The sequence below is a fragment of the Oryctolagus cuniculus genome, chromosome 2, assembly GCF_051225735.1.
Source record: "Oryctolagus cuniculus isolate XC-2025 breed Fujian yellow rabbit chromosome 2, ASM5122573v1, whole genome shotgun sequence".
In the NCBI taxonomy this organism is placed as follows: domain Eukaryota; kingdom Metazoa; phylum Chordata; class Mammalia; order Lagomorpha; family Leporidae; genus Oryctolagus; species Oryctolagus cuniculus.
This window is the reverse complement of record NC_142868.1, coordinates 66,818,212-66,841,031: the sequence shown is the minus strand read 5'-3', so window position 1 is coordinate 66,841,031 and position 22,820 is coordinate 66,818,212. Positions and strand designations below refer to the sequence as shown.

Genomic DNA, 22,820 nt, shown 5'->3' with positions numbered 1-22,820 from the left:
TTTTTGTGTTGACATCTGTTTTCAGTTCTCTTGGGCATGTACCTCAGAGTGGAATTGCTGAGTACTTTGGTATTTGAGACAGAGAGAAAGGTCTTCCTTTCCTTTGGTTTAACCCTCAAATGGCCGCTATGGCTGGTGTGCTACGCCGATCTGAAGCAAGGAGCCAGGGTTTCCTCCTGGTCTCCCATGCGGGTGCAGGGCCCAAGGACTTGGGCCATCCTCCACTGCACTCCCGGGCCACAGCAGAGAGCTGCACTGGAAGAGGAGCAGCCGGGACAGAATCCGGTACCCCAACCGGGACTAGAACCCGGGGTGCCAGCACCGCAGGCGGAGGATTAGCCTAGTGAGCTGCAGCACCGGCCTTAAGCACTGTTTTATAAAGCATCTGTACCACTGTATTTTTCCACAGCAAGCTCTGAGGGTCCTAATTTCTTCACATCTTCTTCCAAAGTTGTTGTTATATAATTTTTTTCTAGTTATTCTAGTAATTATGTGGTGGTTTTATGTGTATATATGGAAAAATGCAGCATAAAATTTATAATTTTAACTATTTTAAGTGTAATTTTGTAACATTCACGTTGTTTTTTTAGTTGCTGTTTTTTATTTAGAGTTTTTTTCCCCATAAAACTTTCACTTAAGGAATACAAACTTACGCATTTCATAAATACAATTTTAGGAATGTAGTGATTCTTCCCATTGTACCTGCCCTCCCACCCATACTTCCAGCTCTTTTCCTCCTCCCTCTCCTAGTCCCATTCTTATTTTTTTACTAAGATCTATTTGCAGTTAACTTTATAACACATACGGTGAACTCTATACTATGTAAAGAGTTCAACAAATTGTATGAAGAAGAAAAATGTTCCTCAAATGTCAACATGGGCTGTTCAAAGTTATTTCATCTCAAAGTATTAATTTCACTATTTCAGATTACCTTTTAGATGCTCTGTTAATTATCACAGATCAGAGACAACATGGTATGTGCATTTGGGACCGGAGTATTTCACTAAGTGATGCGTTTTCCAGTTTCATCCATTTTGTGGCAAATGACTGGATTTCATTTTTTTTTACTGCTGTGTAGTATTCCATAGTGTACATATCCCATAATTTCTTGATCCAGTCTTCAGTTGATTCCACATCTTAGCTATTGTGAATGGACCTGCAATAAACATGAGGGTACAGATAACTCTCTCATATGCTAATTTGGTTTTGGGTAAATTCTAAGGAGTGTGATGGCTGGGTCATATGGTAGGTCTGTATTCAGATTTCTGAGGTATCTCCATACTGTCTTCCACAGTGACTGTACAAGTTTACGTTCCCACCAATAGTGGATTAGGGTACCTTTTTCCCCACATTCTTGCCAGCATTTGTTGATTTCTGTATGAAAGCTCTTCTAACAGGGGTGGTTTAGATTTGCATTTCCCTTATGGCTAGTGATCCTGAGCATTTTTTTCACGTGTCTGTGGGCCGTTTGGATTTCCTCTTTTTGAAAAAGTCCCGTTTGAGTCCTTTGCCTGTTTCTTAACTGGGTTGTTTGTATTGTTGTTGAGTTTCTTGATCTCTTTATATATTCTGTTATTAATCCTTTATCAATTGCATAGTTTGCAAGTAATTTCTCCCATTCTGTTGGTTCATCTTCACTTTGAGTGTGTCTTTTGCAATACAGAAGCTTCTTAATTTCATGTGATCTCACTGTCAATTTGACTTTGCTTACCTGTGCCTCTGGGGTTTTTTTCTAAGAACTCTTTGCCTATGCCAGTGTCTTTCAAGGTTTCCCCAATGTTCTCTAATAATTTGATGGTATTGCATCGTAGATTTAGATCTTTAATCCATTTTGAGCAGATCTTTGTATAAGGTGAAGGTAAGAGTCCTTCTTCATACTTCTGCCTGTGGAGATCCAGTTGTCCCAGCACCACTTGTTGAAGAGACTGTCCTTGCTCCAGGGATTGATTTTAGCTCCTTTGTCAAAGATAAGTTGGTTATGGATGCGTGGGTTGATTTCTGGCATTTCTATTCAATTCCATTAGTCTATCCATCTGTTTTTGGCCAGTACCAGTTTGTTTTGATTCTAACTGCCCTGTAGTATGTCTTGAAATCTGGTATTGTGATGCCTCCAGCTTTATTTTAGTTGTATAGGATTCCGTTAGCTATTCGAGGTTTCCTGTGTTTCTATATGAATTTTAGCATTTTTTTTTTGTATCTGAGAAGAATGTCCTTGGCATGTTGGTTGGTTGCATTGAATCTGTAAACTGCTTTTGCTAGTGTGGACAATGTGATGACACTGATTCTTCCAACCCATGAACATGGAAGATTTTTCCTTTTTTTTTTTTTCTTTTTTGTGGCTTCTGTTTCTTTAATGTTTTGTAATTTTCATTGTAGAGATCTTTGCCATCCTTTGTTAAATTTATTCCAAGGCATTTGATTTTTTTTTCATTGATCTTAGAAGTTCTTTCTTAGCCATGGCATTGTCTATGTATACAAAGGCTGTTGATTTTTGTGTGTTGATTTTATATCCTGCCACTTTACCAAACTCTTCTATGATTTCCAGTAGTTTCTTAGTGGAGTCTTCTGGATCCCCTATATATAGAATCATGTCATCTCTAAACAGGGATAGTTTGACGTCCCCCTTTTTAATTTGTATCCCTTTGATTTCTTTTTCTTCCCTAATGACTGTGGCTGAAACTTCCAGGGTGACATTGAATAGCAATAATGAGGGTGGGTATCCTTGTCTGGTTCTGGATCTCTGTGGGAATGCTTCCAACTTTCCCCCATTCACTATGAAGCTGGTCTTGGGTTTTTCATACATTGCCTTGAGGAATATTTCTTCTATATACAATTTGCTTAGAGTTTTCATCATGAAAGGGTGTTAAACTTTATCAGATGCTCTCTATGTATCTATGGAGATAATCATATGGTTTTGGTTCTTCAATTTGTTAATGTGCTGTATCACATTGATTTGTGAATGTTGAACCATCCCTCTTGGTCTAAGTGAATGATCTTTCTGATGTTGGATTTGATTGGAATTTGCATCTATATTCATCAGAGAAACGGGTCTGTAGTTCTCTTTCTCTGTTGTATCTTTTCCAGGTTTAGGATTTAAGGTGATGCTGGCTTCATAGAAAGAATTTAGGAGGATTCCGTCCCTTTTAATTGTTTTTGAATAGCTTTAGAAGAATTGGAGTTAGTACTTCTTTAAATGTCTGGTAGAATTCAGCAGTGATGCCACTGGGTTCTGGGCTTTTCTTTGCTGGGAGAGTAGTTATTCTTAATTCAATTTCTGTTTTGCTTATTGTTTTGTTTAGGTTTTCTATGTCTTCATGGCGCAATATAGTTAAGTTGTATGTGTCCAAGAGTCTATTCTTTCCTGTAGGTTTCCCATTTTGTTGGCATACAGCTATTTGTAGTAGTTTCTGATGATTGTTTTTATTTCTGTGGTATCTATTCCATATCCTTTTTCATATCAATTTCATTGATTTAGGTCTCCTCTTTTTTTTTTTTTTTTTTTTTTTTGGTTAGTTGGGCCAATGTCAGTTTTATTTTTTCAAAAAGCCAGCTTCACTTTTCTCTGATCTTTTGAATTTTTGGGTTTCAATTTTATTGTTCTCTAATTTTCATTATTTCTTTTCTTGTACTGTTTTTGAGTTTGGTTATTGTTTTTCTACATCATTGAGATGCATTGATAGCTCATTTATTTGGTATCTTTCTAATTCTTGATATAGGCACCAATTGCTATATACTTTCCTCTTAACACTGCTTTTGCCATATCCCATAAGTTTTGCTATGTTGTATTTTCATCTTTATTCATTTCCATAAATTTTTAAATTTCTTTTCTGATTTCTTCAGTGACCCACTGTTCATTCAGGAGCATATTGTTCAGTCTCCATGTGTTGCATATGTTCTAGAGATTACTGAGTTGCTGATTTCCAGCTTCATTCCATTGTAGTCAGAGAAGATGCATGATATGATTTTGATTTTTTTATTTGCTTTGACTTGCTTTATGGCCTAGCATGTGGTCTACCCTAGAGAAGGTTCCATGCACTGGTGAGAAGAATGTGCATTCTGCATTTGTAGGATGAAAAGTTCTGTAGTTATCTGTTTGGTCCATTTGGTCTATAGTGTTAACTCTACTGTTTGCTTGCAGATATTCTGTTTGCTTGATCTGTCCATTGCTGAAAGTAGGTTTTTTTTTAAAAGATTTATTTATTATTTATTTATTCAAAAGAGTTGCACAGAGAGAGGAGAGGCAGAGAGAGAGAGAGAAAGAGAGAGAGGGGGGTCTTCCATCTGATAGTCCACTCCCCAATTGGCCGCAATGGCCGGAGCTGCATTGATCCGGGCCAGGAGCTAACTCCAGGTCTCCCACGTGGGAGTAGGGGCCCAAAGACTTGGACCATCCTCTCCTGCTTTCCCAGGCCATAGCAGAGAGCTTTCTGATATCATGGAATATCTTTTTTCATCCTTTGACTTTCAGTCTGCATGTGTCTTTTTTGGTGAGATGTGTTTCTTGTAGGCAGCAGATAGATGGGTTTTGTTTTTTAATCCATTCAGCCAGTCTGTGCCTTTTTACTAGAGAGTTGAGGCCATTTACATTCAAGTTGACTATTGATAAGTAAGGACTTGGCCCTGCCATTTCCCCATAAACATTCCTATTGTTTACTTTGGATTTCCTTTGTACTTTTACTGGGAGATATCCTGCCCTCATCTTCTCTCATAGTGATGACCATGTTTCTGTGTGTAGTGCATCCTTAAGTACCTTTTGTAATGCTGGACGAGTACTGACAAACTCAATCTCTGTTGTGGAAGGTCTTTATTTCACCTTCATTTGTAAATGAGAGCTTTGCAGAGTACAGTATTCCAGGTTGACAGTTTTTTTCTCTTAAGACTTGGAATATATCTCATTTCTGATGAGAATTCAGCTGTGAGTCTAATTGGAGAGCCTCTGAAAGTAACCTGGCATTTCTCTCATGCACATTTTAGAATCTTTTATGCTTTACTGTGGAGAGTTTGACTACAACGTTTTGTGGTGAAGATCTTTTCTGATCGTGTCAAAGTATCCCTGCAGTCCTCGGGTGGACATGGATCCTGTAGCAGTGACCCTCACCAGGGAATCAGGGACCTCCAGCATGATGAGCCACCACAGTGACTGCCCCGAGACCCAGCCACACCCTGCGCCCTCCGATGCAGCCCGTGTTTTCACAGTCATAGCACACGAGGCTCCCACAGTTACGGGCACCCAGCCCCCTGTCAGTTATCCCACCCAGACTTGGGCGTTTCCTCTCGGCTGGTTGCTGGGCACATAGACACCAGCGAGCGCGGCTGTGATGTGTGTCCAAAATGCTGCCTGCCCTCTCAGCTCGTCACAGGACAGGCCACTGGTGCCGGCGGGTCAGGGAGAAACAGAAACCCTCTTTTTTCCCTCTAGGTTGGCAGGTTCACTGTCCCCCCTCAAGGCTCCAAGCCAGACTCAAACCAGACTCTTCCCACAGCCTTCTTGCCAGTGGCTTGGCCTGCAGCAGTCTGGTGTCTCCTCACTCCAAAGCTGGTGCTGAGGCTTTTGGTCGCTGGGGTCCTGAGTTGTGTGCATCCACACCCTCCACGTAGATGCACAGTGTCCCTCTAATGGTTTCTTCTGCCTTTTTCTCCCTAACTGTTCCCTGAGGTTGCAGCCTCTCACCTTTATTTTTCTTAACCATCTTCATCTAGACTAGAGTAGTAAGCTCCCTTCCTATTCTGCCATCTTGAAACACTATCAGCATTTATGTTGTATAACTGCATGACAATCCATCTCCAGAATTTTCTCATCTATCCTAACTGAAACCCTGTACCAACTGAACCATTCCCCCTTCTCCCTTTGTCCCAGCCCTTGGTAACTCCCATTCTACTTTCTTTCTCTATGAATTGGACTACTTTAACACCTCTTACAAGAGGTATCATAGAATATTTGCCCTTTTGTAGCCAGTTTATTTAATGTAATGTCTTTAGGGTTCATCCCTCCTGTAACATATGTCAGCATTTCCTTTTTATAGCTGAATAATATTCCATCATCCTATGTATTTACCACATTTATCCATTTGTCTGTTGATGGATGTTGGTTTGCTTCCACCTGTTGACTGTTGTGAATAATGCTGTAATTTACATGGTTGCACAATTTCTCGCTTCTGGAACCTGCTTTCACTTCTTTAGGAACATAGCTAGAAGTGGAGTGGCTGGTTCATACAGGAGTGCTGTGTTTGTATTCAGAACATGCTGTGCTGTCTTGTGCAATGACTGCAGCATTTCAAATTCCCACCAGCAGTGCACAGGGTCCCAACTGCTGCTCATCCTCACCTACACTTATTTTGTTTTTTTTATACTAAGAGATACAACATAATAGCTTAATGTGGTTTTGATTTGCATTTCCTACATGACTAGTAGTTATTAAGCATCTTCTTAATGTTCCTATTGGTCAGTTGAACATGCTTTTTGAAGAACTGTCTATTCAAACTCTGCCTGTTTTTCAATTGGGTTTTATTAAGTTGTAAACATTCAGTTGAATGGTTCCACTTGGAGATTTGGGATTTGTCTGTTGTGTTGTTGTTATTCACAGCAGCAGGGTAAATAACTCCTTTCCGGGTGAAGAGCAGTAGAGAGTCCATCGCTAGTTTTAATCTTGTGCAGCTGATCAGTAACGGTGCCTGTGCCAGCCCTGGGGCTCAGGCACTGTCGGCTTCCTGGGAGTCAGAGGCTGCAGGCTCACTGCTGTCCCCCTGGGCCAAGTGCTCCCTGCCACAGGGGCGGGGACTGGCGCTCTGCCTGTGATTCCGCTAAGCACCTGCGTCTCCGCTGCTGTCCGAGTCACTGTCACTGCACCACAGGCTCATCGTGCTCGTCAGAGTCGGCATCGTCCTCTAGATCGGCATCGCAGCCAGATCATCTGCTTGTCCCAGGAGGCCTGGGCTCTCCTGCTCGCCACTGCCATTCTTGTCACTCGCCTCATCCCTGTCACCCCTCTCCTGTTCACTCTCGCTGCCCGAGCATGCGTCTTCACTGCCGCTGCCCTTCTCACCCTCATCTGTCAGGGAGCAGAGAGGTGTGAGTCACAGTTCCCGTCCCACTCCTGGGGCCCCAGCGCTGGCCTGACCTGCGTGACCTGAGCCCCCAGCCTTGTTCTCTTCTGCCTCCATCTCTCCTCTTTCCCCTCCTCGGGTTCCTGGTTTTCCGCCTGGGCTTTGCATGCCTGCTGGAAGCAGCAGAACTGGAGGGGGCGGGAGAAGGCAAGTGCTGTATTGGGCTCTGTCCCTCCCCTCACCTACCACTCTCCTCTGGCCGGCAGAGTCTTGCTACCTGGGCTTCCAGCTCCTTCTTAGTCACACCCCGTGTTTGAGGACCACAGGCAGGGCCTTGGTGCCTGACTGCACCCCAGCCTTGCAGCACTTCCCGAGGCAGACCCTGGAGTGGGCGTGAGATGGGGACGTGGAGGAATGTTGGCCTCCTCAGTGAGGACGCAAGTCAGACGAGGTTCCCTTTCCATGTGTGGCCCAGCGCAGACCAGAATAAACACGTATTGGAGGAGGGAGATTATCTCAAGGGATTGGGGGAGGGGTGGGGGAAGATGGTCAGTTTGTCTTGCCCCATGCTATGTCTGTCTGTCTACATATATGCACACATACACACATATCTTCAAAAGGTAGTGGGAAGCTGGCGCCTCAGCTCAACAGGCTAATCCTCCACCTAGCGGAGCCGGCACACCGGGTTCTAGTCCCAGTCAGGGTGCCGGATTCTCTCCCGGTTGCCCCTCTTCCAGGCCAGCTCTCTGCTATGGCCCAGGAATGCAGTGGAGGATGGTCCAAGTACTTGGGCCCTGCACCTGCATGGGAGACCAGGAGAAGTACCTGGCTCCTGCCATCGGATCAGTGTGGTGCGCCGGCCGCAGCACCGGCTTGAATCTAGTCTTTTTAGCATTTATTTCTCTCTTAAATTTTATCATTTAAGGCCTGTTGAGTGGTATGGTGGTTGTCCTTGAATCATTATCTGGTCATTTGTTTTAAGGGAAACTTAGTCTACTTTTTAAATCAATCACAATTTATGCATTTCAGTTTTGATAGATAATGTGATAAATATGAACTATTTTATTTACTTTGAATAATTTCCTTGGGAAACGTTCACCAAAATAAAAACTCTGCATTGACAAACTGGAAAAATTTACTGAACCAGATATTAACATGTATTTTAAAGCCATGATAGCAAGTAAGGCATGGGTATTGTTAAATGAAAACAAAACTGGACTTACCAAAGATAGAAATTATTCAAAAGGAAACTGCAACAAGGGGCAGCAGACTATTGGAATAAGAATGTTCTGATCAGATGCAAACATTTGAGGGGTCAGGTGGAAACAGGCTTCCTTCCTTCCTCCCTTCTTTCCTTTTTCAAAGATTTATTTATTAGAAAGGCACAGCAACAGAGAAAAGGACAAAGATCTTCTTTCTTCAGGTTCACTTCCTAAATGGCTGTAGCAGCCACTGGATTGGACCAGGCCAAAGAGAAGAGCCAGCAACTCCATCCTGGTCTCCTCGCAGGGGTGGCAGGGGCCTAAGTACTTGTACCACCATCTGCTACCTTCCCAGGCACATTAACAGGAACCAGGTTCAGGAGAGGAGCAGCTGGGACTCCAACTAGTACCCAGATATGAGATGCCAGGTATTCGAAGTGGTTGCTTAACTCACTATACCACAGTGCCAGATCAATAGCTCTTCTTTTATAGGAAAAAGAAAATAAGCTTCAGGGACTATCTTTCTTTGGAGTATTATTTATTTTATAGGGCAAAGTAAGGAAAGCTAAGGAGCAGCTATTCTGCATGCCACTTTGGGTGGCTGAAGGTTCAAAGTTCAGGTTCTTGTGGGAGGAGACAAGCTTAATTAAATTGATCAAGTCAGTTAATAAATACTTGCTTTTGATGGTTCGATTCAGATAAATATTTCAGCTAAACACCTCTGTAACACAAATGGAAATTTGGAGGGAGTGTGTCTGAAATAACAAAAAGGTGAGATTGTAAGGGTAAGTGTGGGAAAGATATTTCCCCTACCTCACTTTCCTTGAAGCATTTCCATTAGAGAAATTGTAGTGACAAACTCTTTTCTATCCTTTTCAGATTCATACAAATGTGTGTACGTGTAATATATGTACCTATATAAAATACTATTTAAAAAGTAAATAGGATTCTCACCTGCTTTAAAAATCAAAGTTTTTCCTTAAGTTCTTTTGGAGCCATTTCATTGGAAGTTAAGCAATGAAGAAAGCAGCCCAATCTCCCAGGCTCTGCAGAAGTTTTGCCTGGGTACCTGGCTCTTAGCACAGAAGTATAAGAAGTCTAATTTTTTATAAAGGTATTTAAATAACAGACACTTCAATTAGCAGGTGCATTTAGGATGAATATGTGGCAATTAGTGCTCTCAAGTCAAACTGGCAAGGTGAGTATTATCTAAGTCATCTGGGGAAGAATTGTTCTTTGCAATAAACTATTTCTGAGAAAGAGAAGCATGCAGGATTCCTCTGTCCCTGTGTTTCTGGGCTACAGAGCTCAGGTAAAGTTCAATATTGTCAGAAGTGACACAAAATTAGACAAAGAAATCAAAGCATCAGGGTTGAGTCTAGAAGTAAAAATACATATATATATATACATATATATATATACATAATTAAGTTGTGACAAGGGTGCCACTGAAAGAAAATATTAACAGGGGACAGCACTGTGGGGCAGCGAGTTAAAGACCCAGCTTGCAGTGCCAGCATCTCATATGGGCATTGTTTCAAGTCTTGACTACTCCATTTCTGATCCACCTTCCTGCTAATGCACCTGGAAAAGCAGTGGAAGATGGCCCAAGTCTGTGGGCCCCTGCACCCATGTGGGAGACCTGGAGGAAGCTCCTGGCTCCTGGCTTCAGATCAGCTCAGCTCTGGCAATTGCAGCCATTTGGGGAGAGAACCAGCAGATGGAAGATCTCTCTCTCTCTGCCTCTCTATAACTCTGCTTTTCAAATAATATTTTCCTTTTTTTAAAAAAAAGTTTATTTAATAATTGAATGTTTTCAATAATTGGTGAAGGTCACTGACTATATATATGGGAAAACAACTGACTTCTATATTGTACCTTGCACCAAAATTAAATCCAGGAAGATAATAATCTATGTGAAAAATAAAATAGTGCAACGTCTGGAAGATAACACAGGAAATAAACTGCAGGACCTTGGTGGCAGGTAAAGATCAAGAATATTACTCATAAAACAAAGACTTATTTACATGAATTACATTAAAATTAGAAACATCTGTACCAAAGGAAATGATCAGGGCCAGTGCTGTAGCATAGCAGGTTAAGCCGCAGCTGGTGGTGCCAGCATCCCAAGTGAGCTCTGGTTCAAGTCCTGGCTGCTTCACTTCCATTCCACTCCCCTGCTAATGCACCAGGTAAAGTAGTGGAAGATGGCCCAAACTCCCGGGGAACTTGTTCCCCATGTGGGAGACCTGGAAAGAAGCTCCTGGCTCCGGACTTCTTATCAGAAACCCTATAGGCTAGGAGATAATGGTGAGATATAGTGCAAGTTTGCAAGTTTAACAGGGAAAAAAAAAAACCTGCCAACCCAGAATACTATAGCCAGCAAAGTTCTGATTTTTGAATAAAGGGTAAATAAAGACTCTTTACCACAAACAGAAATTGAAAGAATTTGTTGGGGTTGGCACTGCGGCATAGTAGACAAAACCGCCACCCACAGTGTCAGCATTCAACATGGGTGCCAGTTTGAGTACAGGATGCTCCACTTCCTATCCAGCTCTCTGTTATGGCCCAGGAAAGCAGTACAAACTGGCTCAAGTCCTTGGGCCCCTGCACCCACGTGGGAGACCCGGAAGAAAATCCTGGCTCCTGGCTTCAGATTAGCGCAGCTCCGGTTGTTGTGGCCAATTGGGAAGAGAACCAGCGGTTTGGAAGACCTCTGTCTCTGTCTCTCCTTTTCTCTCAGTGTTCCTCTGACTTTCAAATAAGTAAATCTTAAAAAAAAGAATTTGTCACCATTCTTCCAGCCTTACAAAAGATGTTTAAGGATGTGCTATACGCAAACACAGAAATATGATCATCAATATTAAAGAATGTGAAGGCAGAAAATCTCCAAGTAAAGGTACAAAGGAAATCCAAAGTAAACAATAGGAATATTAATGCACAAATGGCAGGGACAAATTGTTAATTATCAATAGTCACCTTGATCGGGGCTGGAGCTGTGGCGTAGCAGGTAAAGCTGCCTCCTGCAGTGCCGGCATCCCATATGAGTGCCAGTTTAAGTCTCAGCAGCTCAACTTTCAATCCAGTGCTCTGCTGTGGCCTGGGAAAGCAGTAGAAGATACAAAGTCCTTGGGCCCCTGTACCTGCATGGGAGACCTGGAAGAAGCTCCTAGCTCCTGGCTTTAGATCACTGCAGCTCTGGCCAAGGCAGCCAACTGGGGAGTGAAACAGTGGATGGAAGACTCTCTCTACCTCTCCTTCTCTTTCTGTGTAACTCTGCCTTTCAAATAAATAAATAAATCTTTAAAAAAATAGTCATCTTTCATGTAAATGGCCTCAACTTTCCAGTAAATGATACAGACTGGCTGAAAGAATGAATAAACAAGATCTATCTATTTGTTGCCTACAAGAAACACATCTCACCAACAAAGATACACACAGACTGAAAGTTGAAGGATGGAAAAAGATATTCCATGCTAACTGAAACTAAAGAAGACCTGGTTTAGCCATCCTAACATAATACAAAATAGACTTTAACACAAAAACTGTTCAAAGAGACTAAGAAGGGTACTAGGTAATGATTAATTGCCAATTTAATAGGAAGATGTGACTATAATAAATTTATATGCACCTAATTACAGTGCACCTGGCTATAAAAAAATGTTAAGGTATTTAAAGGGAGACATAGCCTTCAATATAACAGTATTGGGGGATTTGAATATCCTACTTTCAGCAGTGACAAATCAGACAAATTTTCAGCAAGGAAACAACAGAGTTATTGATACTATAGTCCAAATGGACCTCATAGATACCTACAGAACTTTGCATCCTATAGCTGCAGAATGCACATTCTTTTCACCAGTGCATGAAACACTTTCTCTACCATTTATCACATTCTAGGCCATAAAGCAAGTCTCAGCAAATTCAAAAAATTCAAAATCATATCATGTATCTTCTCTGACCACAATGGAATGAAGATGGAGATCAGCAACTCAAGAATCTGTGGAACATATGCAAACACATGGAAACTGAACAAGATACTCCTGAATGAACAGTGGGTCATAGAAGAAATAAAAAGAGAATTAAAAAATTTTGGAAACATATCAAAACTTATGGGATACAGCAAAAGTAGTCTTAAGAGGAAAGTTTATACCAGTTGGTACCTACATCAAGAAATTGGAAAGGCATCAAATAAATGAGCTATCAATGCATCTCAAGTAAGTAGAAAAACAACAGAAAATCAAACCCAACACTAGTAGGACTTAAGAAATGATTAAAATTAGGGAAAAAATTAAAAAAAAATACAAAAGATCAGCAAAACAAAGACCTGTTTTTTGAAAATATAAACAAGATGGATAAACCATTTGCCCAAATAACAAAAAAAAGAGGGAGAAGATCCAAATCAATAAAAGCAGAGATAAAAAAATGTAACAACAGGTACCACAGAAATAAAAAGAATCATCAGGAATTACTACAAAGAGCTTCATGCTAACAAATTAGGAAAATTAGGAGAAAAACAATGGATACATAGATGCTACCAAAATTGAGTCATGAAGACACATAAGACATAAAAAGCCCAATAACCAAGATGGAAAATGAATCAGTGATAAAGACACTCCCAACAAAGAGAGGTTAAGAACTGGATGGATTCACTGCTGAATTCTACCAGATATTTAAAAAAAGAACTAATTTCAGTTCTTAAGTCATTCAAAACAATTGAAGGGGGGAACCTCCCAAACTCCTTCTATGAAGCCAGCATCACCTTAATTTCTAAACCTGAAAAAGATACAACAGAAAAAGAAAACTATAGATGAATTTCCCTAATGAACATAGATGCGAAAATCCTCAACAAAATCTTAGCCAATCGAATCCAATAGCACATCAAAAATATCACTCACTGGATCAAATGATATTTATCTCTGGTACACAGGGATGATTCAGTCTTCACAAATCAATCAATGTGATACATCACCTTAACAAACTGAAGAACAAAAACCATATGATTATCTCAACAGATGCAGAGAAACATCTGATAAAATACAACATCCTTTCATGATGAAAACCATAAGCAAATTGGGGATAGAATGATCATTCCTCAACACAATCATGGAAATTTATGTCAAACCTATGGCCAGCATCTAACTGAGTGGGAAAATGTTGGAAGCATATCAACTAAGATCTGGAACCAGATAAGGATGCCCACTCTCACCACTGCTATTCGATATAGTCCTGGAAGTTTTAGCCAGAGCCATTAGACAAGAAAAAGAAAGCAAAGGGAAATAAATTGGGAAGGAGGAAGTCAAATGATCGCTATTTACAGATGACATGATTCCATATATATGGGATCCAAAAGAAACAACTAAGAGACTATTGGAACTCATAAGAATTTGGTAAAGTGGCAGGATATAAAATTAACACACAAAAATCAATAGTTTTTCTATACAGACAATGCCATAGCTGAGAAAGAACCTCTAAAATAATCCCAGTCACAATAGCTACAAAAAAAAAATTGAAAACCTTAGAATAAATTTAACCAAGGGCATCAAAGCTTTCTATGATGAAAATTATAATGCATTAAAGAAAGAAATAGAAGACACCAAAAAGTGGAAAAATCTTCCATGTTCATGGGCTGGAAGAATCAATATCATTAAAATATACATACTACTGGGGTTGTCTGAGGAGAGAACTGGTGGATGGAGGACCCCCCTCTCCCTCCCCCCTCTGCCTCTGTCTCTCTGTAACTCTGCATTTCAAATAAAATGAAAAAATATTTTTTAAAAGAATTCCATACTACTGAAAGCAATTTACAGATTCAATGTGATCTCGATCAAAATACCAAGGACATTCTTTTCAGATCTAGAAAAAACAATCCTGAAATTCATATGGAAACAGAGGAGACCTTGAATAACTAAAGCAATCTTATACAACAAAAACAAAGCTGAGGCATCTGAATACCAGATTTCAAGACATACTACAGGGCAGTTATAATCAAAATAGTCTGTTACTGGCAAAAAAATAGACATGTAGACCAGTGGAACAGAATAGAAACTCCAGCAATCAATCCATGCATCTACTACCAACTTACCTTTGACAAAAGAGCTAAAATCAATCCCTGGAACAAGAACAGTCTCTCTAACAAATGGTGCTGGGAAAAGTGGATCTCCAAATCCAGAAGTATGAAACAAGACCCCTACGTTACACCTTATACAAAAATCCACTCAAAATGGCTCAAAGGCTAAATTTATGACCCAATACCATCAAATTATTAGAGACCATTGGGTAAACTGTGCAAGACACTGGCATAGGCAAAGACTTCTTGGAAAAGGCCCCAGAAGCACAGGCATCAATGCCAAAATTGACAAATGGGATTATATCAAATTGAAAATTTTCTGGACTGTAAAACACACACGCAGCAAAGCAAAGAGGCAACCAACAGAATGGAAGAAAATATTTACAAACTAGGCAACTGATATATGATTAATACACAGAATCTAAAAAGAGCCCAAGAAACTCAAGAGCAATAAAACAAACCATCCAATTTAAAAATGGGCAAATGATTTTATCAGGCATTTTTCAGAAGAGGCAATTCAAATGGCCAACTATCACTTGAAAAAATTCTCAGGATCACTAACCATCAGGGAAATGCAATCAAAAGCACAATGAGGTTTCACCTCACCCCAGTTAGAATGGATTTCATACAGAAATCAACAAAGAATAAATAATGGTGAGGATGTAGGGGAAAAGATATCCTAATCCACTGTCAGTGGGAATGTAAGCTGGTACATCCACTGTGGAAGACAGTATGGAGATACCTCAGAAATCTGAATATATTGGGGCTGGCACTGTGGCAAGGTAGGTTAATCCTCTGTCTGCAGTGCCAGCATCCCACGTGGGCATTGATTCTAGTCCCAGCTGCTCCTCTTCCCATCCAGCTCTCTGCTATGGCCTGGGAAAGCAGCAGAAGATGGCCCAAGGGCTTGGGTCCCTGCACCCACATGGGAGATGTGGAAGCTCCTGGCTCCTGATGGGCCTACGTCCAGGAGTTGCGGCCATCTGTGGAGTGAACCAGCAGATGGAAGACCTTTCTCTCTGTCTCTCCCTCTCACTGTCTATAACTCTACCTCTCAAATAAATAATCTTTTAAAAAAATTGAATATAGCCTTACCATGACACCGCCATCCCATTCCTGGGAATTTACCATAAGGAAATAAAATCAGCATATGCATACAAATTATATACCTATGTATATTGTAATTCCTCTGAAGGAAATCATGTAGTTCTCAGCCACATTAAAAACACTGATCTATACTGTAAAAGAAGTATTGATGCTGGGGCCAGTGTTGCAGCACAGCATGTTAGGCCACTGGTTAACAATGTCAGCTTCTCCTAAGAGCATGGGTTTGACTCCTGGCTTACTCCACTTCCAGTCCAGCTCCTTGCTAATGTGTCTGGGAAAGCAGTGGAATACGGTCCAAATTCTTGGGTCCCTGCACCCATGTAGGAAACATGGATGGAGTTCCTTTTCTCCTGACTTTAACATGGCCCAATCCCAGGTATTGTGGCATCTGGGGAGTAAACCAGTGGACAGATCTCTCTTCTCTTCTCTCTTCACTGTCTTTGAAAATATACCTTTCAAATAGATAAATCTTACAAAAGAAATAAAGAAGGAGAGAGAGAAAGAGAGATGGAAGGAAAGGAGGAAGGAGGGGAGGGAAAGAGAAAAAGGAAGGAAGAAGAAAAGAAGAAAGGAAAAAAAAAGAAGAGGTTTGAAGGTTTTGCATATGTTATTCACATATATTAGAGGTAGCAAAAAATCGGTATGGAGACTCATTAAAAAAACATTGTGGTAGATCTCTTTAATGATGGCTATAAGTTTTTGGAAAATTTGCTAATAGTGGGGATGGAACTGAAAGAATATGGATTCAAGAGATATTTAGGATTTAGATATTTACATTAGTAGAAGCTACTGATGGATTGAACATGGCTGAGACAAATTGGTAGTGTAAAGAAATCTTAGGTTTCTTTCTGATGCTTTAATGGAAGTGCTGAATGAAGAGAGACAGAGACAGAGATAAAGACAGAGACACAGATACAGACACAGGCATGGACACAGATTGAAAGAGGATGGGAGAGAGGGAAAAAGAGAGAGATGGTTTTTGTCTATTTTTTGATGGTGACAGTCAAGAGAGAAGAGCTAAAAAGTTTGGCTTTAGGCAGTGCAAATACAGTGCTTGTCATAAGAACATATAAGATGATTTGTAGATATTTGGATGTATGAATTAGAATATGTTAAAAGCCCCAAATTGAAAATAATTTAAAAAACTATCAAAAAGAATCTATATTGGAAGGAGTGCACTCATAAAATGTCAAACTGTGAAATACTATTTAGACTGAAAAGATAATGACATGAATACATGTAAGGCATTATTAGTGCAATGGAAAATATTTCATTATAGGTGGACTGAAACTTCAGCTTCAGTGTGAACTAAGAACCAGTTCTCTGTCCAGAGTCTTGTTATTCAAGTGATCAGATGTGTTTTACTGTTCCTCTTTTATATACAAATTTCTTGGCCATATGTTAAATTTTAGTCTCCTACTGAAAGCATGAGCTTTTTCCCTCTTTACAGCTGGATAAATCTAGAGCTTGGTTCATATTTGAAAGTCTGGACTTTGTCCACAACAAAAGATGTGACACAAAATATCTTTCATATATGCATCTATATGTTTGATATGCAGACATACATGCTCACATATGTAAAAGTAAAATATATAGTATATACTGTGAGCTTCCAGTGTCATGATGGCTCTGAAGATGCTCTGAAAAGTATGAAATTCTATCCTGATGTGAGATGTTCTTGTAATACTATTTGATTTGTACATACATATACTACAGTGTTTGGGAGGAGGGTAGGAAAGAAGGGGGGTTTTAATATGCAAATCTGTAAAATAACTTCCTCAACAGAGCAAGATTTTTATCACTCCACCATGAAGGAGGAGAAATTATTGTGCTTTGCTGCTAATTACCCTAAGGTATTTGACTGTTTACAAAGAGTAAGTAAAAGTAAACAAATACTGACATTTCTAATACTGAGCAAATTCCTAATTTCTTGCTTTGTATTAGCAACTTTTTAATGTACCAAGTATCTCCAAAATACCTTAAAATTTGCAGAGTGCTTCACATACATGCTTTCATTTGGATTCCATAGTAATACCCACATTATTTTGTTTATTTCAAGAGAAATTATCTTATTTAGAAAGTAGCAGGATTGTGACTCAAAACAACTTCTCTGGTTCCCTGTCATATGCTCTTTATTTCCTAAAGGTTGTCTTGTAGGTTTTTTTTCTTTTGCTTTTTAATCCTAGAAAGCAATGGGACAGTATTTTTCATTTGTGCATTTATATTATAATAAAAGCCTATGTTCTAGGAATTATATTTTTAGTACTCCTGCCAGTGAATTTTAAAAATATTTATTTTAGATGTGGGAAAAATATAATCTTGCCTCTTAACTTGCTCAGGAAGAGAAAGGGGTCTATGACCGCTGACCCATAGTGACTATATTAATAAGCAGTAGATAGAAAGTGTAAAAGCAATACAGAATCTAAAGTTTTCATCTAAAGTCAGAGCAATTAGAATGATAGTATCTCACACTTACTGAACACTTATTATATGCCTGGCACAATTTAACTCCTTCAATTTTTTGAATTATTTAATTTTCAGGGTAATCAATGAAATAGATATTATTCCTGTCTAAACACAAAACACAAAGAAATGGCCACACAGAAACCATGATTCTTTAGGAGGCAAGGTTCTAATGGGAAAGTTAAACATTCTAGGACTACAAATGTAGAGGAAATAATGATTCAAAGACTGAAAATGGTTTTAAAAGAGGGGAAAAGATTTCTCAGGTTTCACAAATTCTATCCACATATAAAAATTTAGTTATTCCCATTTTATTGGGAATGATTGAAACCGTCCTTACTGTATACTGAATTTTACAAGTAACCTCTATGATTATAGAACTATTTCATTAAAAATGTACAAAATAAATGTCTTCTGCTTCTCAAAATTAGGTGCTTTTCTGAGTATTGCATGAACCCTGTATCTTTACTATATCCACACTGTCAACCACTCATTTTTTAAAAAAAAACAATTTGAGAGGTAGGGATGATAATGGGTTTTAGGGTCCAAACAAACTTTCAAACTCACCCAACACCATGAAGTGCTCATATTCTACAAAGGAACACCTTGCAGACATTGTATTATACACACACCTGTACACAAGGACACAAAGGCACACACACAACATTTGAAGGAATGTGCCCGAAGGTTTCTCTACCTACAATTCTGTTTCTTGCCGAGGATGGAAAGAAAGTTGATGGATCATCAATGAGGAAGAGCTCTTGATGATGTCTGCTGAACTGGGCAGCGAAATATTCAGGATGAGGATACTTCACACTCGCTGGAAGTTTCACAGCCGAAAGCATATAGGTCAATGGAGTGTCCTCATTTTGGGGAACATCACTCTCCTGAATAGGCATTTTGATTCCCAATACTTCAGCATAAGTAACTAATACCTCCCAAGGAGCATGGATCTTGACAAAGTAAGTCCTTCCATCTTCAGAGTCCTGCATTGTAAAAAGAGGAAAAAGAACACAAAGCTTCCTGAAATATTTGTTATTGAGATGATTGAGGAAAAGAAATAAAATTTTACAAAATCTCAAACATGTACAAGTATTTTCAGTTAATTGAAATTTTTTCAGCAAAACTTTTAGGAAACCAAATTCTCAAAACGTATGCTTACATAAACAAGGGCATAGGTACATATAATATATATGTATATGTGTGCATGTGTGTGTGTATGTATGAAGGAGAAACAGAAAGAGAGAGAAAGAGAAATTCATGAGACTCCAAGGTGGCAGAAGGGAACAATGTGCTGTGCTAGGATAGGGATCAATAGCAAAACAAACAAACAAAAAATAGCGTAGGAAGTGTGCTGTAATGGGAGAATCAGAGAACACAAAAATGGAGTTTCTACAGAGGGAAGAGGAATGCCATGGGCCTATGTGGAAGCTGCAGGCACACAGCATGAAAATGGACACAACACACTAAGCAGCCGAGTCAGAGTGGGGTAGCAGCTTAGAGATGGAGGTGAGACCAAACTGCGATAACCTGTATTGATATAGCCAGAAGACGAGCATGGTGTGAGTCTGGCCTGGAGACCTAAGGTACTTGCAGACCCAGCAGAAGTAAAAGGGGCACATTTATCTTATCCCATCTTCTCTACAAAAGTGGTCAGCACCCAGCTGGAAAAGGGAAGTGACATTTTGGGCTCCAGCCGAAGCCATGGAAGCCTTTGTGTGTATGTATATCAACTGGCTGTGACAGGATACCACTTAAAATTGATCAAAGAACTAAATCTACAACTCAATACAATCAACTCATTAATGAACATTAGAGAAACTCTGCAAGACATTGGGATATGCAAGACTTCTTGGAAAAGACCTCACAGCACAGCCAATCAAAGCCAAAATTGACAAATGGGATTCCATCAAGAAGCTTATACAATGCAAAAGAAACACTCGGCAAAGTGAAGAGGCAACCAACAGAATGTGAGAAGATATTTGCAAACTACACAACTAATAAAGGGTTAATATCCAGAATCTATAAAGAGCTCAAGAAATTTAAAACAAAATAAAACAAACAATCCATTTAAGAAATGGGCCAAAGACTTTGATAGGCATTTTTCAACAGAGGAAATTCACATGGCCAATAAACACTTGAGAAAATGCTCAGGATCACTAGCCATCGAGGAAATGCAAATCAAAACCACAATAAGGTTTAGCCTCACTCCAGTTAGAATGGCCATGAAACAGAAATTAACAAATGAAAAAAGCTGGTGAGGATGTGGGGAAAAAGATATCTTGGTCCACCATTGGTGGGAATGTAAACTGGTTGTAACCACTGTGAAAGACAGCATGGAGATACCTCAGAAATCTGGAGACCAAGACCTAGTGAATGAGTGGAGCTCATGAACTGGGACTGTGAAAAAAGGAAAAAAAAATGAGAGTGTGTGAGAGAACTCACAGTGTGGCTGAGATGTGAGTACTCTCAGTGGGAGACGCCACAAACTCGAGCGGCCTTGGCTACTCAGTGAGAGACACTGCAGGAGGATCTGAGCTTACACTGAGGACTGCAGAGATCCTTTGTGTGATCCTTGGTACAGAGCAGACGAATATTATTCCCATCGGGGCTAGTGCTCAGGCACTGATCGCCATCGAGAAGAAGAGCTCAGCTGAGTGGAATTACTTCCCTTCTGATTAAAAACAGAGAGAGAGAGAGAGAGAGGGGGGGAGAGATTTATCACACCCAACCTGGGTTTGTCACCTTAAGCACACCCTTAACCCTGAAGAACTGAACAGAGCTCTCTGGCCAAACCCACCACAAGACTCTAGAGAGTCACTGAAAGCAGACAGTCCCCTTTTTATCTTAAGAGTCATAATAAAATGAAAAAAGTAGCCACAGTGGGAAAAAAAAAAGAAAATAACAAGTATCTCCACAAATGGCAAACAACAAATGCAACAACTGAGGGGACAAGAACAAGGAAGACAACATGACGCTCCCAAAAGAACATGATAATTAATACAAGATTATGAAGACAATGAGATAGAAGAAATGAAAGAAATAGAACTCAAAAAAATTTATGATAAGAATATATAGAAGTGGGCCGGCGCCGCGGCTCACTAGGCTAATCCTCCGCCTAGCGGCGCCGGCACACCGGGTTCTAGTCCCGGTCGGGGCGCCGGATTCTGTCCCGGTTGCCCCTCTTCCAGGCCAGCCCTCTGCTGTGGCCAGGGAGTGCAGTGGAGGATGGCCCAGGTGCCTGGGCCCTGCACCCCATGGGAGACCAGGAAAAGCACCTGGCTCCTGGCTCCTGCCATCGGATCAGCGCGGTGCGCCGGCCACAGCGCGCCGGCCGCGGCGGCCATTGGAGGGTGAACCAACGGCAAAGGAAGACCTTTCTCTCTGTCTCTCTCTCTCACTGTCCACTCTGCCTGTCAAAAAAATAAAAAAAAAAATATAGAAGTAATCAAAAACAAATGCATGAGGGCCTGCACCGTGGCTCACTTGGTTAATCCTCTGCCTGTGGTGCCAGCATCACATAAGGGTGCTGGCTTCTAGTCTCTGTTGCTCCTCTTCCATGCCAACTCTCTGCTGTGGCCCTGGAAAGCAGTGGAGGATGGCCCAAGTGCTTAGGTGCCTGCACCTGTGTCGGAGACCAGGAAGAAGTACCTGGCTCCTGACTTCAGATCTGTGTAGCTCTGTTCACGGCAGACATTTGGGGGGTGAACCAATGGAAGGAAGACCTTTCTCTCTGTATCTCTCACTGTCTCATTCTATCTGTCAAATAAATAAATAAATAAAAAGAATCATTAAAAAAACACAAATGCATGAAATACTGAAATCCATGCGGGACATGAAAGAAAATCTCTCTTATGAAAATGAAATCTTAAGGAGGAATCAAAATGGAATGAGGAATTCAATAGAACAAATAAAAAACACAGTTGAGAACCTTAAAAACAGAATCAGTGTGGCAGAAGAGAGAATATCGGACTTAGAAGACAGAGCACAGGAAAGCATACAGTCAAACCAAAGAAAAGAAGAGGAAATTAGAAATCTAAAAAATATGGTTGGGAATCTACAGGATACTATTAAAAAACCCAACATTCAGGTTTTAGACGTTCTGAAGGCATGGAGAGAGAGAAAGGAGTAGAAGGCCTTTTTAGAGAGATACAAGCAGAAAAATTCCCGTCTTTGGAGAAATAAAAAGACATCCAAGTACAGGGAGCACACAGAACTCCCATTAAACATGACCAGAAGAGATCCTTGCCATGACACATTGTAATCAAACTCACCACAATGAAACATAAAGAAAAGATTCTAAAATGTACAAGAGAGAAATTACTCTCAGAGGATCTCCAATGAGACTCACAGCAGACTTATCAAACCCTACAGGACAGGAGGGAATGGTGAGACATAGCCCAAGTACTAAGAGAAAAAAACTGCCAGAATATTATATCCTGCAAAGCTCTCATTTGTGAATGAAGGTGAAATAAAGACCTTTCATAGCAAACAGAAATTGAAAGAATTTGTCACCACTCATCCAGCCCTGCAAAAGATGCTTAAAGATGTGTTACACACAGAAACATGGTCATCACATGAAAGAAGGTAAAGGAAGAAAATCTCTCAGTAAAAGATCACAAGTTCAAAGCATATATTAGAAATACATTTGGAAAAGTGGCAGGGAAAAGTCACTACTTATCAATAGTCGCATTGGATATAAATGGCCTCAACTCTCCAGTTAAAAGACACAGACTGGATGAATGGATTAAGGAACAAAACCCATCTATTTTTTGCCTACAAGAAATACATCTTTCCTAGAAAAGTGCATGCAGACTGAAAGTCAAAGGGTGGAAAAAGATATTCCACGCCAACAGAAACCAAAAAAGAGCTGGTATGGCCATATTAATATCAGAAAAAATAAATTGTAACACTAACACTGTTAAGAGAGACAAA

General features: G+C 40.2%; 1 protein-coding gene across 1 annotated transcript in view; it reads right to left on the bottom strand.

Moving 5' to 3' along the window:
* Positions 1-581: 581 nt before the first annotated feature.
* LOC149127783 (uncharacterized) overlaps positions 582-22,820 on the bottom strand; it is a 65,764-nt gene continuing 43,525 nt past the window's right edge. Inside the window, exons 5-6 of the mRNA XM_089326999.1 lie at positions 18,587-18,871; positions 582-1,156 (exon numbers count right to left, since the gene is read on the bottom strand). Coding sequence (XP_089183125.1) covers positions 1,142-1,156; positions 18,587-18,871 — 300 coding nt within the window. The 3' untranslated portion in view covers positions 582-1,141. The remainder of the gene's footprint in view (positions 1,157-18,586; positions 18,872-22,820) is intronic.